Source organism: Rattus rattus, chromosome 10 (genome assembly GCF_011064425.1).
Source record: "Rattus rattus isolate New Zealand chromosome 10, Rrattus_CSIRO_v1, whole genome shotgun sequence".
NCBI classification, from domain to species: domain Eukaryota; kingdom Metazoa; phylum Chordata; class Mammalia; order Rodentia; family Muridae; genus Rattus; species Rattus rattus.
Window position 1 is genome coordinate 44704276 of NC_046163.1, and position 19061 is coordinate 44723336.

The 19061-nt window shown below is 46.0% G+C and overlaps 1 protein-coding gene across 2 annotated transcripts in view; it reads right to left on the reverse strand.

Moving 5' to 3' along the window:
• Positions 1–357: 357 nt before the first annotated feature.
• The window catches only part of Mpzl1 (myelin protein zero like 1), a 37699-nt gene continuing 18995 nt past the window's right edge, over positions 358–19061 (reverse strand). Inside the window, exons 2-6 of one of the 2 annotated variants that reach the window (XM_032914995.1) lie at positions 14935–15101; positions 12340–12553; positions 11035–11167; positions 8271–8376; positions 358–1776 (exon numbers count right to left, since the gene is read on the reverse strand). In XM_032914995.1, coding sequence (XP_032770886.1) covers positions 1675–1776; positions 8271–8376; positions 11035–11167; positions 12340–12553; positions 14935–15101 — 722 coding nt within the window. In that variant the 3' untranslated portion in view covers positions 358–1674. The remainder of the gene's footprint in view (positions 1777–8270; positions 8377–11034; positions 11168–12339; positions 12554–14934; positions 15102–19061) is intronic. The other variant, XM_032914996.1, reaches the window with a different exon arrangement.

Genomic DNA, 19061 nt, shown 5'->3' on the forward strand with positions numbered 1-19061 from the left:
CATTTTAAGGATGTGGTGTGTGTGTGTGTGTGTGTGTGTGTGTGTGTGTGTGTGTGTGTGTGTGTGTATGTGTGTGTGTGTGATATGGATTTGGGAACCTAATGTAGGTTGTCAGGCCCACCGAGCCATCTCACTGTCCTGAGGTGGCTTTTATGTTGCAGGAGGGTCTCTTTAAGGGGACATCTGAACTTAAGCCACAGAGCAGATCTCACTCAAAAATCTGCAGTAGTCCTGTTTTAGGCTCTGAAGTAGGCACACAGGTAGTGTGTTTCAAAGATAGAGTCTTGTGTACCTGCCGTGGTTCACATGAAAGGGCTTCTATCTTTCTGTTTGATTAAAAATAAGCAGACAACACCATTCAGAAATCAAAAAAGATGTATTAAAATAGTCACAGAAGTACAAATGAAAATATCAAAAAGTAACAATGAACTTGATATCTCTCCTAGCTGGATACATTTCCGTGAGAAAATACAGACAGGGATTTTAAAAAGCCATCACTTTTAGGTGTCTCTTCTCAAATCTCATGCACTCTTCTGGTCAGAAGACACAGGAAGCACAGGTCTGCCGTCTGGATGTGACCTCACTGTTATCTGTAGCTAGGCCCAGAAGACAGAGTTTCCGGAAAGAGACCGGATGCTCCAAGGAGGTGGGGTGTGGAGTTAGACCCTGAGGTCTGCACGCTGTCCTGTAAGCAGCTGGAACCAGGCTGCAGACTCAGTCCAGGATGCCAGCAGCTAACTGTTTCCGCCTAGGGAAGAAGGTTGGCTTGGGCCAACAGAGGATTTGGTTCTGACTGGGCAGGGAGGTCACGGAGCCAGATGCAGAAAGCCCCTAAGAGGAGGTGTCATTTGAACAGAGCCCACTCCTAGCACCGTATGCACTGTCTCTGTCTCAGTACTACAAGGAGACCATAAAGCACCTGGGGTATCTAGAATGTACGGTTCATTCACTGAATCCCTAAGAGGAGGAGAAGGAAGATGCTGACTTCCTCTGACATCTTTCACATGTTAATGTCATGCTGGGGTGCTGTAACTTGTACCCTTTTAACCACAACCACGGCCTCAGTCAGCCCACTCACTGGTGAGCTCTTAGCTAATAGCAGGATGGTGATGCCCTCAAGCTCAAAAGTCCCTCAAATTTTAGAAAAGCATCAACAAAAACCTCTCAAACCATCCTCCGGTGGCATGGTTAATGGATGACATCGATCAGCTAGCACGGGCACAGAACAAACGGTCCTGATACTGTGAGAGACACACTTCCACTCAACATTGCACTCTCTAACTACAAGAAATGCTTAGACTGGTTGAGCCCTTGATGAAAAGGCCACGTCTGTTGGGAAGCCCAAGGGTTCTGCAGAGTCTTCAATAAGGCAAACCATATCCCGGGGTGACAGGATGTTTCTGAAACTTTCCAGCTGGAAATGACTCTGAAAGAATATAGAGAAACAGCAAGACAACTTACACATACATAGACTCATACCATCTCATCATGCAACATTGGCCTCTCACATCGGAAGATTAAATAGAATATGCATTTCCTTTATACACATTTTCTTCTCTCTCTGAGTACACACATGCTTGTCCTTGCTTCAAGGCCACACATGGTTATGGACACTTTCCTCACAAGAGTCCGCTTGGGTTTGTTTCTTGCTTAAGAAATATTTGGGGTGTTCTCTTAGTCTTTCCGGATGTCCGCATACACAACAGACTCTGACTTATTAATCTTGCCACTGTGATGTCCGCCAGAGTGGTCTAACTGTGCGTATATGACTGGGCCCTGGAAAAGAGACACCAATTAGAGGTTTGGAAAGACCTACAGTCCCCTGAGCCACAGGAACAGAAGCAAGCACTACAGCCATACTTTAGGCTCCCAAGGCAAGGACTCTGCTCCTTTGAAGAGTTAAGGTTCCGTATGACATGTTTAGAATTGATCTTAAAACCAGAGTGGGTACCCACTGAAGCCACCAAAGCTGGTACATGAAAATTAGTTATGTTACTCCTCTTGGTTTTGTGTATCTTAGACATTTTCATAAAAATATATGACATTCCTTCCTGGCAATGCCCCTTACTAGGTTATCAAAGCATTCGTCAGCATCTGCAATTAGAACTGGGCATGAGGACTAGGTTGGACCTTGCCCAACCCAAGGGCCACTGAGTTTCAGAATCACCCTATAGAGAATTACCTATAGATGCCACCCATTTGATTAATTTGTGCTGGTCAATTTATACTAATAGATCCTCAAGCAGTTTAAATATTCGATATAAATACAACACAATCCTTTCAGTCTGACCCTGTCGTGATTGCTTAAAGTTTTGGGGTTTTGTGATCCCTGCAACCTTCTCTGGTTAGGGATCAGACTGATCCTTAATCCTAGCCAGGCTAGGAATACCCAACCACTGAGCTGCACTACCACCAGCCTGCTGATTTCCAGAATCAGGTACCTGTCCTTGTAAGTCATTTCTTTCTTTCTTTCTTTCTTTCTTTCTTTCTTTCTTTCTTTCTTTCTTTCTTTCTTTTTTTTAATAAATTCACAGTTTAAGAAACGTAAAGAAAACGCTAGATAGATTAAAGTAGAAGTTTCCCACTTCTCCCTCAGCATCGAGGAAGCCAATGAAGTCAAGGATGGGTGTCAGAGTCCAGTCCAGGAAAGCAAGAGAGGCTGGGCTGCTGGAAGCAGAGCAAATACCTGACTCTTGGGGGACCAAGTCTGGGCAAAGGCTGATGGGTCAACTGCCAGAAAGGCAGTTTACATTTACAACCTTCTCAATTCCTTTAAATCTGTAAAACTGTAAGTAAAAACAACAAAACCGCTCTAACTTAAGAAGAAAAATGTAGTTCAACCCAAAGTCAGGTCTTCTCCCAATCCAGGGGACTTTGAGAGGTCTAGCGGGGTAGCCAAAGCCCTCGGTAGCCAGGAGGCCAACCTGTGCCCTCCAGTGTGTAAGGCGAGATCCTTCCTGCAGTGCAGTGTTCAACATCCTGACTTCCATGGGAACACAGGCCCAGGGGCAGGGCTGTGTGACAGTAAATCATAGGCCATAAAATCAGTCAGTCACTAAACCCATCTGGACTCTGGTAAAGCCACTTAGAATTCATGAGGCGCTCTCTATGCGGCCTGGCCGATGGCCACGTGGCACTGGGCAGACTGAATCTGCTCTCTCGATGAGACCTTTGGTCTTGTTATGACACTGAAACGGTACCTGTGAATGATGGGCAGTGCTGGGCAGTGTGCATGACAGACACACACCAGCTGTTACCGCCAGAATCATGTCACACAAACTTACAAACACTCTGAGGTAACTGATCCAGTAAATCTAAACCAGAGCGTCCCCCCACCAATGTGCATAATCGGTTGATTTCAGCCCTTGGTTGTGGAGCAGTGGGGTCACACACACAGCAGCAGGTAACTGACCCAGCATGAATAGGAGACAGAGAAAACACACAGAATCATCGCAGCAATCACATGACACAAGATTGCGTTTCATGGGAAGGCTGTCTGCAAAGGTCATGAGACAGAAATCCTTCCTGGGGCTGCACTGGCTTTCTTCAGGTGCTTACCCGATCAGTCTGATCTTTCTTCCCCTTAGAATACAATAGGTCTAAAGTCAGGATCTTCATTACTTAATCACCTAGAACTTTCGAGATTATGTAGGGCTCACGCCACATGAAAGAAATAAAGCCGTGGGGGCGAGATTGAGATCTTGGCTTCATCTGGAACTGCTCTCGGGAGCCTGGCTCTGGAGCTGGTTACAAGGCGATGCCTCAGGAGGGAGCCCGACTTCTAAGAGAGCAGGTGAGTGAGGGTAGGACTGCAGAGAGAGAAGAGCAGCAACTGGGCCCAGAGCAGCTATAGATGGTTCAACATTCAACCTCCAACATTTTCTCCCAAAACTGTTACAACAATGAAGCGAACCTTTTGCTTGCTTACCACCACCGATTAGCTACCAAAGGCCTTAAAAGTGTTTCAAGAAGTTGGGTGCTGTGGTGTGTACCTTTGATCCCTTCTTCCTTCCCCCTTCAGCAGATGTTCTAGTAGGAAAGAAAATCTGAAGGGTAGATTCAGAGCTGACGCAACTCCAGTTGAATGAGTTCAATTAAAAGAATAGACCGCCTCAGGCTTTGTGTTTCTCGAAATTTTTTGCTTTGTTTTTGACACAGGATCCCTCTGTAGCTCAGGCTGGTCTTAAATTCAGAGACCCACCTGCCTCTGCTTCCCAGGCTGAAAAGACTCACTTTTAACCCCCAGTGCGCCCTGAGAGGGAGCACCTGTCTTCAGTATGTGTCCACAAACTGCTGGCCAAGCCCCATTACAGGATTTACTTCCTGGGGTTTTAGAGGCCAAATACAAAAGTCAAATTATGTGTAATGACTCTTTGAGAGGTATCAAGAGAACTGAGAAGAATTGGTCAAGCAGGAAAGAAGTTGCTTGTGTGTTAGAACCACACAGATCTAGGACTGCAGACCACCCCCACCCAACCCATCCTGTCTCCTGCTGCTGGTGGGGACCTCCTGTGCTTCCGCTATTCACCCTCAGTACTTGCTTTGTCTTTGTTGATTGTTTGCTTGGTTTTGTTTTTCTTGAGGCAAAGGACTTCACCATTTGGGTCCCAGGGTGAATCACGAACTTATCTCTGCCAGTCACAATGACTGACCCTTGCAGGTGATAAGAAGAGGTAACTCACTCTTGGCCTTCAGGGACTAGGGACAAGAGTCTGTGGGGTTTTCTGGCACTGTCTCACTCATAACAGATACTGGCACACAAGGGGATCTGGGGGTTTCTTCCTGTTAGCCATTTTTATGTGATGTCTAAACAAAAACAGAGCGTAAGGCTGAGAGAAAAGAGCTACCAAAAAAAAAAAAAAAGGAAGCTTGCGGTTAGTCAGAGTGACAGTCTCTGGAGTCCTAGCACTTGGAAGGCTGAGAACCAATTCCTAACAAACCTGAAGAAAGAAAGTGCAGAAGAGGTAGAGACAGGGCACTTGAACTTGTGCCTCTGGTATACGGAGGTGCTCTTGGGACTCTCGGGAGCAGCTTGCCTGCGAGGGAGGCTCTACCTCAGCTTCGGAAGGTGGGGCTGAGGGAGCAGCAGCAGCCAGCAGGATTAATGACTGTGGGCTAAGGAGCTTGGGAAATTTTAAGCCCTACCAGAGCAGCAGCCTCTGAGGTAAGTTAACAGGGCCATAGAAACAATCATTAAAATAAAAAAATAAACAAAAGCCTATCCAGTAAATCTGAAAATCATGTGATTCACTTCATAGTATTGTGCCAACTGTCAGTGGATGGACAAACTCAACAGACAGGCAAGGCAGAAACCTCATTAATTATAACTTTTAAAAGGCACAGACTTAGAAGATAACCTTCTAAGAATAAATGTGCTTCTTTTTGAGATCCGATCTTAGAGTACTCAGATTGGCCTTGAATTCTTGATCCTCCTGACTCAGCCTCCCAAATGCTAGGATTATAGGTGTCATTTCTGGGCTCAAATTTTAAAAGGCTTATTGATTTTTTTTTTTTAATGCATGAATGTTTGCTTGCATATATGTGTACCGTGTGCGTGCCTGGCGCCCAAGGAGGCCGGAGCGTGTCATGTCAGATCCCCTAGAACTGGAGTTATGGACGGCTGTGAGGCACTGCGTGGCTGCTGGGAGCCTTCAAATGCAGCAGGCATCTTAGCTGCCTGGGTTACCTCTTCAGCCTCAGCCTGGGTTGGTTTCTACCGACTGATTGCTGGCTTCTTACACACCTCGTTTCCCTTAGCCCTCTTTGAGGAAGGGTCTCCATGTAGCCCAGTTTGGTCTTTAGGCAATACCAAGTTTGTTTTCAGCAGAGGACAAACTCAGCCTCTCAAGTACTGGTGTTACAAGTGTGTGTCACCACACCTGGCCATGTACCCAGTCATTTTTGATTGGTACCGGACATTAAGAATTTTACACGGTTGGGCACTGGGTTGCTGGCACACTGCTGGGTTGTGGCACTGCTGTGGCACAGCTAAATTACTTCTGGATTAGTTTAATTCTCTAGAGGCTTCTTCACAAGCCCTGACACAGCAGGTACAGAGCACCCTTTACTCAGGTGTCACACCCATAAAGGTGTGACTACCCCGAGCACCAGAGCCAGCCCAAGACTTCCCAGCTCCAGGGGAGCTCCAAGCTCCGTGTGTTCTTTCCAGGTGGTTCTTTCCCGGGTCTCAAACGTTTTCTGCCATGTACACAAGATCTGTACTCAGCCTCAAACTCTCAGAGATGCCCCTTCAGGTCTCTCAAATACTTCATCCACATGGCCACGCGCTCTCCTCCTCTGGGATGTCTGATTTCCCATCCTACCGTTTCCTTCCCTGCAGTACAGTCTGTGGCCCGACAGTGCAATTTCAAGCCTGTACCGTTTCTTCCCTTTGAGAGGTCAGACTGCCATATGCCCTGTTTACAGTGTCTTGAAATCCATGGTCTCGGTATTCCACACTAGGAGTTTGTTTTCAGCAGAAGAGCAATGCCCACCTCACTCCAAGGGCAGAACAAAACTTCCCCAAGGCTTTGTTTGCCATTAGACCTATTTATAACTCCCCTGACATCACCACAACCCTATTCCTAGTCAGGGCCCAATCAGTTAGCTGTGGTATACTGTGGAAATGGGGGGACAGAGTGGGAGGAAGGGAAGAGGAACAGGTTCTGAGCCTGCGGCTGCTATACCACACCTGCTGTCTGTGAGTCTAGGTCTGAATCCCAATCCTGACCCTTCCTTCCTGGTATCAGTTTCCTTACTGACCTAGGTCTCCTCACATGTAAGACCCATGAACTAAGGCCACTGTGTTATTTATGGGGAATATATATATATAAATTCTTTTTACTGTTTGTGAAAACCATCCAGTCCCTTTAGCTATCACTTCTTTAGGGCAAAACAGTATTGGCCCAGTTCTTCAGAATGGTTTCTACTCCTTGCAGATCCCACAGGCACTAAGCCATGAAGCTTTGAGGAAGCCACAGTTATGGTTCAAACAGCTCGGTAAAGGCACAATATGAAGTAGGATGCTGGATCCTGCGCTAAATTCCAAGTATTCGCAATAGTACCTAAAAGAAGCAGAACCCAAACACTCTTCCTTATTCATCTTGCCTATAAATTATTCACAGAAGCATTTCCTCTCAATTAAGGATAATGGATTGCCTGAATTATACAGATGATTGTGAGCTACCATGTGGGTTCTGGGAATTGAACCAGGGTCCTCTGCAAGAGCAGTCAAGTGCTCCCAATGGTGGACCATCTATCTCTCTAGCACCTCTATTTTTTCTAAAGAAAGTCAATTTTTTTGTTTTATTATGAATACCACAAATATCAATTTTTCCTTTAAAGTAAATTTTCTGGTACTCTGCATCATAAATCCTGACCACCATGAAATAATTTTCTTGTTTTATTAATACTGAGAACACCAACTTTCCCTCCTAACTTCCGGGGTGGTGGGTAATCTGCCCAGTGAGCTTAAGGAGTCCATCGCCCTTACCTCTCCAGCACTGTGATTTTAAGCGCAAGTCTCCCTTTATGTGGGTTCTGAGAACTGAGCCCAGGTCTTCTTGCAAGAACTTTACCAAATGAATTAACTATTGCCCCAGCCCTTCCCCGATCAGTTCTTTTTTTTTTTTTTAAGATTTATTCATTTATGGGTTGGGGATTTAGCTCAGCGGTAGAGCGCTTGCCTAGTGAGCGCAAGGCCCTGGGTTCGGTCCCCAGCTCCGGAAAAAAAAAAAAAAAAAAAAGAAAAAAAGAAAAAAAAAGATTTATTCATTTATTACATATAAGTACACTGTAACTGTCTTCAGACACACCAGAAGAGGGCATCGGATCTCTTTACAGATGGTTGTGAGCCACCATGTGGTTGCTGGGAGTTGAACTCATGACCTCTGGAAGAGCAGTCGGGTGCTCTTAACCGGCTGAGCCATCTCTCCAGCCCCCCCCCCCCATCAGTTCTTACAGAGTTTCTTTAGATTATGGTTTCCTAAACTTTATTTCCGTGGGCAACTGAAGAATGCTTTACAGCTGACAAAGTCACTTGCTACTTGGGTCAAAGGAGCCACATTTTAGTAAATGGTGGTTTGGTGGAAAACTTTACTGAGATCAATTCTTTGTTACACGCTTTTTTTGTCGTCTTGACCACCCCTTTAATTCCTCCATCTTCCTCCCTTTCTCTGTCTGCGTGGGTTCTATCACGGTGCAGAATTTGCCTTCATACCCAATAAGTTATAGTGTACCAAACCTTAGAGCAGAGTGCCATCAGCTGTTACCTGGTGAGATCCGGCGGAAGGCGGACTCTTTACTAGACCCTCTGTGTCGGAGGGACACTTCCGTGGAGCCTGCTTAACTGGTGACAAACGCTCTGAGGTACTGCAGCTGATGAAGTGACGATTTGAAGAACAAATGTAAAAACAAAAAATTACAATAAATGGAAACAAAAATATAATGACGTGATGGCAACAGATGCACAAAAGCAAAACGACCGGAAACAGAACCGTGGGTCTACAGACAACCAACAGCTGACAAATGCTTCCCACTCCTGAAACCCCTGCATCCTTCTCAACCAATCAGCATGTTGCTGAGGGGGAGGGGCGACTCTGTGATTCCGTCTGTGTGGGGAGACAATGTGATTCTTTCTGTCTGTGTCTGTGACACTATCTTCTCTCCTGCCATCCACCCTGCTTTGGGATAAATGTTCAAAGTGATAAGTTCCACTTGCTTAATGGCCAAAATCTTTAGTCCTCCACACGGGAAAGTGTCTTCTGGATGAATTTCAAAATTACAGGTCGGCATCCAGAGCCAAAACAGCAGTCCCTTGCTCCCTCCAGTCTTCCGTCCCCATAGTTTGTTTCCCTATCAACATTACGACCAAACAAAACCAATAAAAACAAAAGCCTCAAAACCCATCAGTCAGGAAGTCATGACCCACAAACTCTGGAATGTTCCATGGACTGAACTCTGTGAGAGACATAGGAACATCTCTAACAAGTGCCACCTCATGAATAAATCAGGAAAACTGAACACCAAGAAGCAGGTCATTAGGGCTGTCATTAGTGCTTAAGAAATAAAGAGTCTGGAGGGGACTACATTCAGTGTCATGACTAAGGCTAAAGCATCCTGGGCACTTTGTGAATGGCCTTCTCTGGATGGGAAGCTATGCCCTAAGCCAAACTGATCGATTATTCTATACAAAGAAGGTCTTAATCATTGACAATAAAGTTCATGTACAAGAATCTCACACATATACAAACACACACACATACACACACACACACTCAGATGAACCTAACTTCATCCAGATGTTATGTTTTATGTTTTCAGTATAGTCAAAGGACATATTCTTGAACAAGCCATAATAGCTGTTGGGTTAGCACAGAGCTAGCTGGTTAGTGCCAACAAAGGGAATGGGCTGAACATGTACACACACTATTAACAAGTAACAGGCAGTGGGATCGGTTACCATGTGTCTAGTGGGAGTAGAAGAGGAGACTCAGCCCGTTACAGTGCCTTCTGTATCTTCTAAGTAACAATGTATCTTCTATGTCATCTTAAAAAGGGAAGCTAACCAGGACCTGGCCCCAGCATACCAAGGAAGAAAAGCAAGAAATGGGGGGAGGGGTAAGAACAGCAGCAACCATGGTGCCCTGTAGGCAGGACCTGAGGGAAATCTTCCTACCCACTTTATTAACCCCAAGCAAGCACTACCGTCTGAAGCATTACTACCTTAGCCTAGCCTCATGCTGAGAACCATCCATTCTGCTGGATTTAATCACCAAACACTCATGCAAAGGAGCAATACACAGCAGAACAGAAGCATTCCAAGCAGGCAGTACCCGAATCAGAGCACGCAGACTTGTTTAAACACAGCACTTCCAAGGACTCTAGATCAGCAAAACTCCCCGTCATCCGGGCATGCGATCCTCTCTAACCACAGTCCCTCTAGGATGACTCAAGTTAGCTTATGCCTGTGTGACACTGTGCATGCTATACCGACTTGAAACCAGCCTCACCCCCCAATCTTACCCATGGGTGCTACATCTTATATTGGGTCAGCTTTCCAGCTGGAGTGAGAAAAGAGAAGGTCTTGAAGTTAGACACAACCCCTACACTCAGACATCCCTGGCGAGACACCATAACAAAGCCATGTCTTCTTTCTTCCTCTTGTGCTATGACGTTAGCTCTTCTTAGCTCTTAATCTCCCAGCGCATGCAACCAGCAAAAAGCAAAGTGATAAAGCTGCTCATGCTGTAGTGGGGTGGGAACTACAGCAGAGAGAAGTCGCGCAGGACACAGGGCTAGGAGAGCCATTCACTAGCAGAGCGTCTCCAGTGGTGTTTTATATAAGCAAGCAAAAGGAAGGCCCTTATGAATTAATAGCAACATACTGCAATTAAACTATCTTTAACCTTTTCTCGTTTTAATTTGAGGGGGATACACACATGTGTACCATGGTATGCAAATAGAGGATCAAAGGAAAACTTGTCAGGGGTTAGTTCCTTCCTACCATATGGGCTTCAGTATTAAACTCCAGTCATTAGGGGCGACCCGCCGAACTATCGTGCCAGACCCTGTTGTTATTGTAAAACAAGGTCTTGTGAGGCTGGCCTCAAACCTACTGTGAGGCCAAGTATGACCTTGAACTATTTCCCAAGTACTAGAATTACAGGCATGTGCCACCATGCCTGGCAAAATCAAACCCTTAAACCGTCTGAAGCATTACTTAAACTGAGTAAGTGATGTCTGGCTTAAGAATTCTAACTGACGAGTGGACGGCATGGGAACTCAGCATCTGACTGCTGAGCCATTCATTTCCCCAAACCTTGGAAGGAAACAACAGAACAGACACTGGCATCCTATGCTAACCAACAGCAAGCCACTCACGTCTGCTTCCTCATAACCCAGCCCGGAGGACTGCTGGAGCCCGACCGAGGAGCGAACCGCAGGTTAATTCCTTGCAGCGCTTTCTCCATAAAGAGTAAGTTTCTATCCCGGTTTCTTCTCCCCAACCCTTTCCTCCAAGGAAGCAGTTCTTACCCGGTGTAATCCCGCTTCGAATGCTTCCGTCTGTAGAGGACGACCAGGACCAAGCTGATGAGTAGAGTGAGCCCAAGGACCACAGCAGTGACAGTGCCCACCACCACCCAAACCAGGAACACCAGCAGGTTGTCTAGAGGAGAGAACAGGGCAAGGGTCAGGAACAGGACCACAGAGAGAAGAGACGGGATCTCATGAATTTAATGAGCAAAAGTCTCCCCGTGGCAGTTATCTTCTTTAGCCTCTGTTAGAGCAGCATCTAATGATGACCCACAGCTGGCAATGCCCCTGGCATCTAGGTTGAAAATGACCTAGACAGCTGGGCATTTCTCTACCCACAACCCAGCTTCACATTCTGCAGTCAAAGAAAATCTGGAGATGCGAACGCTCACAATTGACTCTCCAGCTAAAAACTGCCACAAGGAGAGGCATTGAAACCTGCATTCCCTGCACACCCTCAGACAAGGGAAGAAAATACTGTGTTGTGATGAACGATATTAAATATCACCTCAGACAGTATCAAGATAGCCTCACTACTCTCCTTTCCCCATGGCCCACCCCATCTAGCCAGAGTAAATTTGGGCTTTCTTGGCGTGAAGACCAAGACATTATTATGTCTGAAGTCAGCCCCAGGCTCCAGATAGAGGCATGGGAAAGGGAGCCAGCTCTGAACTGACTGAGCAGTTCTCAGCCATCAGCTCCGCCAGGCTGAGCCTTGAGTGTCCGCAGAGCTGGGAAGCATAGCTGAAAGGCAAAACCTTTCCTGCAGGACTTGGGGATAGGGCTCATTAGTAAAGTAACTGGCCAGCATTTGTAAGGCTGGGGTTTGATCTACAACACCCACGAAAGTAAATTTAAAAAAATCTTCCTTCCAAATGCACCTTGAAACATAATTCTCCAGCTAACTACAGCAAAAAAGACCATCTGTCCATCCATCAGCCACTGTGAACCCCAACAAAGCAGACATCTGTCCATCCCTCATTCAGCCACTGTGAACCCCAACAAAGCAAACCATCCGTCCATCCATCCATCAGCCACTGTGGACCAAAACAAAGCAGACATCTGTCCATCCATCCATCAGCCACTGTGGACCACAACAAAGAAGACATCTGTCCATCCATCCATCAGTCATTGTGAACCCCAACAAAGCAGACATCCGTCCATCTATCACATCAGCCACTGTGGACCACAACAAAGCAGACCATCCATCCGTCCATCCGTCCATCCATCCATCCGTCCATCCATCCGTCCGTCCGTCCGTCTGTCCGTCCGTCTGTCCATCTATCAGCCACTGTGGGAAGTTACCTATTTCCACCACGTGGAGCCTAATCTGCCCAGGCCGCACAACAATGTCAGGAGGGTTTTTGACATCGCAGATATAGGTGCCATTGTGAACAGCCTGAATGTTTTCTATATTGATCGATGCATCTTTCTTGTCAAGGTCCCCAGCCCAGGTGACTCGGTCTTTAAACGGTGGATAATCCCCAATGTACACTTGTCCTTGTGAGTAGTGGAAAAACTGCAATAAGAAAACAAGAACTCATGAGCTACTCTCAGAGGCACAAATCCCCATCGTCCGGTGACAGCGGCGCTGCACTCTCAGCTTCTCTTTCAAAAGATTCCCACAGGAAGACAAGCGAATCAACAAGGGTTTGGCAAAGGGCCTTTACTCTCTTGTCTTTCTGGCTTCCACTCTGGGATGACACAACAAGAAAGCCCTTGCCAAATGCTGGGTTCGTTGGTCTTCAGCTTTTCAGACTCCGGATCTGTAAGACACAAATCTATGTTCCTTATAAATTACCCAATCCTTGCCATTTTATTACAGCACAGCAATGGGCTTAGAAATCTGTTGTTCACCATAAACCTTGTAGTCATCCACCCTGCCCCTGCCCTTCCTATGCAATGTGGATCCTAACAGTCAACTACTGCACATACAACCCACGTTCTCTGTTTTCTCTTCAAGTCCTATCTGATTTCACTAAGCTTGACCCCCCCTGTGCATGCCCTGAATGTCACAGATGAGGAACTGGAAGCTCAGAAAACCTCAGTGACCTGCTTAAGGTCACAGGCCCTGGAGATGGAATTTAAACCCAGCTTTGATTTCGAATCCCATGTGATTTCTGTTATTTAACATCGATCCTGGTTGGTTATATTTTGCCTGCTCAAAGTCAGCTGCTGTCTTCCTTCCTCCCTCCCTCCTTCCCCCATCTTCAACAAGGAAATAAAAAATAAATTTTCAAGCTAATAAAGGAGATTTTTTAAAATAATCTAGTTTTCCATTCCATTATCATCTCCAAATATTCCCTAACTTGCACTCTGAACCAGCCACACACATCGCACCGTAGAAGGAACTGGTACTCTGTGCCAAGCCAGGGACCAGACTCAGGAGGGCGGCAACAAAGGTTCTTATCTCTAAAGATAACACTGGAGAAGGCAGAACAATTACAACTGAATCTCGCAGAGCCACTTCAAAGAGCACAGCTACCGTCAAAGAACAGAGACAGGAAAGTGAGGAGAAGAAAACTCAGTTCAGTGTTGCTCAAGTGTGGAACCTGACTTCGCGCAGCAGGAGAGCCAGTGTCAGCACCGTGGAGCATCTTGCTGCATCAGAACATGGCAGAGGGTATCCATCATATGGGAAAATGGAACATTTATTCTAGGGCAAATATCTCTGCTTCTAGTCACTAGTGCATCATGGGAACCCTACTTTCACCACTTCACCTAACCTCACCTAAAGATCTCCAAACAGGCTTAGGGGACAGCATTTGGGGAACCCATTCAAATCACCTACTCATCAGCTAAAGAAGAATCACCATTCTGGGGTTTTTTTGAGGGGCGGGGGAGCCCTGGCCATTCTAGAACCCACTTTGTAGACCAGGCTGGACTCAAACTCAGAGATCCCCCTGCTTTTGCCTCCCAAGTGCTGGGATTAGTGAATGGGAACAGTTGGTCCATGTCTAACAAGAACCCACTACATAACTAGCTTCTAGCTGGTAACTGATTTTCTGTGATGATTAACCTCAATTATTCATGAAATCTAAAAAGACCTGGAAGATGGGTTTCTGAGCATGCCTATGGGAGATTATCACTTTGACTTAGTTAACTGATATGGGAAGACTTGCCCACTGTGGTTGGTATCATTCCCTAGGCTGGGATTGGCAATATAAAAAGGAGAAAGTGATCTGAGTTTGCATTTGTCACCCTCTGCTTCCCTCCTGTCACCATGATGTCACCAGCTATGTCTAGCTCAGCTGTCATGATGTCTTCCCTCCATAGTGGATTATGCTATTGAATTATGAGTCAAAATAAAAAACTTTCTCCTTCAAGTTGCCTTGGTCATTATTTTATCACAGCAACAAGGAGAAAATAACACTAATACATGTTCTGTGCAAACTCAGCACTTCCCTTCTGCTGTGTCCGTCAGCATCCTGGAACTACATGCCAGGTGTATTCTCATTACGCCCTGGGAAGAGCAAAGACAGACAGCTATAGACAGATGTCATAACATAAATAGAAATTAAAAATGGGGCAAATGTAAGCTGAAAGGGTGCAGGATAAAACTTGTTCCAACAGAAAGTGTTCTGAGGAAGTGGACAATTCCAAATGGGATCTGATGGACAGAAGTGGGGTGAGGGGGACATAACACACGGGACAACAATGACCACATGGAAAGGGAGATAATTAAAAAGACAAGGAAATAAGCTGCATTAAGAGATGCAGAGCAACTCTTAATTCTGGAACATTCTGAAGCCAGAGAAGAGCGAGCCTTGACGGATCTCATTTCAGAGATGGATGCTGAGTGGATCACTGTTCACAGGAGAGCAACAGAGCAGTTAGGAGAAACCATAAACACGGGCGGAAGAGGAGGGAGGCTGAATAGGTGAGGGGCGTGGTCCTTACCGACACGGCGCTGTCGGTGCCATCTGGCTGGAAGCTCCAGGAGACCGTGGTCAACCACCCAGTTGTATTAGGAGAGTCAAACGTGCACGTCAGCTTCCCTTGTGTCCCATTCACCACGAAGATTTCTTTAGGAGTATGTACCTCCAAGGCTGATATTCTAGCTGTCACTGAAGACAAAACAAAACAAAACAAAAAGCAAAGTTTAAGAGCAGGATTTGGCAGAAATACCACTGTACGTATTTACCAAAGAAAGAGATCTCACTGGGTTTCTTCAGAGTAATTGTCACTGTCTGGCTGTTCATTTGTTTGTTGTTTGGTTGGTTGGTTTTTACTCATTTGGGAGATGTCCTATTTGGAGACAAAGTCTCAATTAGGTAACCCAAGCTGGCCTTGGATTCAGACTCCTCCTGCTCTGGGCTACAGACAGACTTGGTTAGTTTTGAGTTTTTATTAATTAAATATTTTTCACTAATTTGGCTATGGTAGCAAATGCCTTTAATCCTAGCACTCAGGCAGAGGCAGAGGCAGAGGCAGAGGCAGAGGCAGAGGCAGAGGCAGAGGCAGAGGCAGAGGCAGAGGCAGAGGCAGAGGCAGGGCAGAGAGGCAGAGAGGCAGAGAGGCAGAGAGGCAGAGAGGCAGAGGCAGAGGGAGAGAGGCAGAGAGACAGAGACAGAGGCACAGGGAGAGAGGGAGAGGGAGAGGCATAGAGGTGCAGGCGGAGAGACGTAGAGGCAGAGGCAGAGGCAGAGATGCAGAGGCAGAGGCAGAGACAGAAGAGAGAGAGAGAGGCAGAGGCAGAGAGGCAGAGGCAGAGAGTCATAGGCAGAGGCAGAGAGAGAGAGGCATAAGAGAGGCATAGAGCAGAGACTGAGGCAGAAGCAGAGAGGCAGAGACAGAAGCAGAGAGGCAGAGGCAGAAGAGAGAGAGGCAGAGGCGGCAGAGAGAGAGGCAGAGGAAGAGAGGCAGAGGCAGAGAGGCAGAGGTAGAAGCAGAAGCAGAGGCAGAGGCAGAGGCAGAAGCAGAGGCAGTCAGATCTTTGTGAGTCAGAGGACACCCTTGCTTACACAGTAAGTTCCAGGTTAGCTGGAAAGACATAGTAAGACTCTGTTTGGGGGTAAAAGTCCTTTTTGGGGGCTGGAAAGATGGCTCAACAGTTAGGAGGGCTTGGTGCTCTTGTAGAGAACCTGGGCCCAATTCTCATACAAATAAAGCAAAATAAATGTCTTAAAAATAATTAAAAGGCAAGAACAAACAGTAAACACAGTCTCATGTTTAGAGACCTGCAGGCAAAGTGTAGAGCTGCCACAAACTGCATCCCCCTCTTCCCTTCCGGTCGCCCTGTTACTAACATCTGGCATCAGTGTGGTACATTTGTCTCAATTATAAACATATTGCTACATTACTGTTAACTAAGGTCCCTAGTTTACATTAGGGTTCATTCTTGTAAAGGCTTTTTTCTAAGTCCTGTGGATTTTAACAATGAGTGTAGCAACATATAACCCTCACTAAGGAATCACATATAAAAGTCCACTCTCCTAAACACCTCTGAGTGCCTCTGATTAAGAAACGGCCTCAAGATCCTGGAAACACTGGCCTTTTACTGTCTCTAGATTTCCGTCTCCTTCCCAGCATTGGATAGCTGGAGTCACACTGTAGATAAGTTTCCACACAGCCACAGGAAAGTAACAAATGCAATGGGAAACACTCCCGCTGTTCCACAGATTCTAGCATTCAACCACTTGCCTTCTTGGGTAGTTGGGCATGGTGGTGCAGACCCTTAATCCTCAAACTCAGGAGGCAGAGGCAGGCAGATCTCTGTGCGTTTGAAAGCAGCCTGATCTAGAAAGTGAGTTCCAGAACAGAAAACAATGGGGCGGGGGGGCTTCTTGGGATTTCCCTGGTGGACTGTTTGCTATAACATGAATGTCTTATTTTTATTTCTTAAAGAAGTTTTTATACTCATCTGATATACTGCCATTGTCACTGCATTAAGCTCTACTCACATTTATATTTGAAGCAATACTTAAATTTAAACGAAGTTAAACTAATCTAAGACACACTTAACTGACACTCTTCCTAGAGAGGACTCAAGGCAGGAAAATGTATAAATTATTCAGTTTTCTGAGAGAAATCTTACCTCCTTTAAAATGTCCCTGTGCTAGGGACATGGGGACTCTAGACAGCGCTGATCACACTGGTTGGTTTAAGTTCGCATTTTACCTTCTACGTTGTTTTCTTAGCTTAAGACCAGGAAATGCCAATTAAAATGTGTCTACCGTTCTGCAATTTTAAAATAGCTCTTCCCCCACCCCTCTCTGTAATCAGAGGCCAGGGCAGGGCAGTTAGAGGAGGCAGCCTCAGTAAGACCGTCTGCATTCAGAACAGAGGCATGTTCACAGGCTAAATGCATTTGCCCTGAAACCATTAACTTAAAAACACCCATCTGCAAAATAAGGTATTCTTATAAGAAACAGTTTGGAATAAATACCTGCTGTGTTCAAATACCCTCAGAATGAACAGACCAGCACTGTCACCGGACGACAGTCATTTTCTCCCCGAGGGTTTGACTGTGACTCCAGCCAGGAAGAATAAGAGCACCTCCTCATTCCTCCCAATCATCTTGCAAATGTTTATTCTCAGAATATAATGGGCACTTTGGCTATTCTTTTAAATAAACCGATAGCCACACTGCATCAGGGAAATTTTTTTCTACTCAGTGAGGGTGGATTATTATAGGGAACAATGGATTATTATTTGTGGTCCAGACCTCAAAATAAGCCTTTCTTTGAGACTAGGAGCAAACAAAAGACGTTCCTTGCCGTTGTGGGCAGGCAGGAAAGCCGCCCTGGGGACCTGGGTTTCAGAACCCGTGACAAAGCACAAGACAGAGCAGTTAACCAGCTCCCTGCAGGATTATAACTTGCTGCGGTGGCTTACTCCACTTGGTTTTGACACATTTTTCCTCAGATGGTGAGAACTGCAACAAAGCTTCTTCAGGAGTTTTGTTAAGTTAGAGCCTTGTCTCTCAGCCCACTTGTAAGGTCACAGGCCTGAGATCCCCCCACTGCGAGCCTACAGCAGGGCGATGAGAAGCCTGGCCTACACAGTGAGAGCCAGGTGGCAGAGTTTAAAGTCAAGAGTTTTGAGAAAAAGCCTAGTCAGATAGTTAAAAAGGTTCTCAGCAGTCTATGTAAGATGGGCCTGATTTCATTACTTCAAGCTGGTGAGTAAAGTTATTCTGAAACACCTTATCACCAGTTAATTTGAACACACAACCCTTAGAGCAGACAATGAATTCTAACCCCAGACAGTCCCAATGTCCAATGTATACCTTTCTCTCATGAAGAAACCCACCTCAGATTCACATCCCCACTCCTCCAACCAATGCATTCTTGCTAAGGAATGACACTACCTTCACGTGGTTAATCAACGGTTAGGGTCTGACTCTTATCAGATGGAGTTCATTCCTGCTCCTTAGCATCTTATAGTCTGGTTGTGGAAGGTTTTTCTCCTGAATTCTCTTATCTCACTGCCCGCTCCTTCCCAGCTTTCCTCATCTCTAAGCCCCAGGACACTCTGACCCATGTGCACTTAGCGTTCCTCTCTGTGACTTCATCTCGCTTCGGGGCTCCTAAAAGTGATCGCTCAGAACACACAAACTTGAAATGCCCAAACCAATCCCCTCATTCTTGTATAGCAGCTTGGCTTTCCATTAACTTCTGTGGCAGTCAGTGGCAAGGCTGACCCAGAGTGGTCCTGACTCCTTTTTCTCACAAGTTCCAAAGCTGTCTAAAAACCACATTCCCCATTCTTTGACAGTTGAAATCTCTCTGGGATTCAGTGCTAGTCTTGGTCTAAGCCAGCATTTTCACATAGAGGACTTCAATGGCCTCCTAACTAGTGTCTTTACTCCACCCTACTCACTTAACTACACGTGTTCCACAGAGAGGTCAGGAAGGTTCTGTTTAAAAGCAAAGGTAAGATCTTATCACTGCTCTGCTTGAGTCTTCAGGGCTCCCTACAAGACCCACAATCAGGCCAGCCCTCACATCCCTTGAGGTGGGTTAGCCCCACCTCTCCAAACTCATTGAAACGTGCAGCAGTATCCACTCCGAAGCTAGGAATGT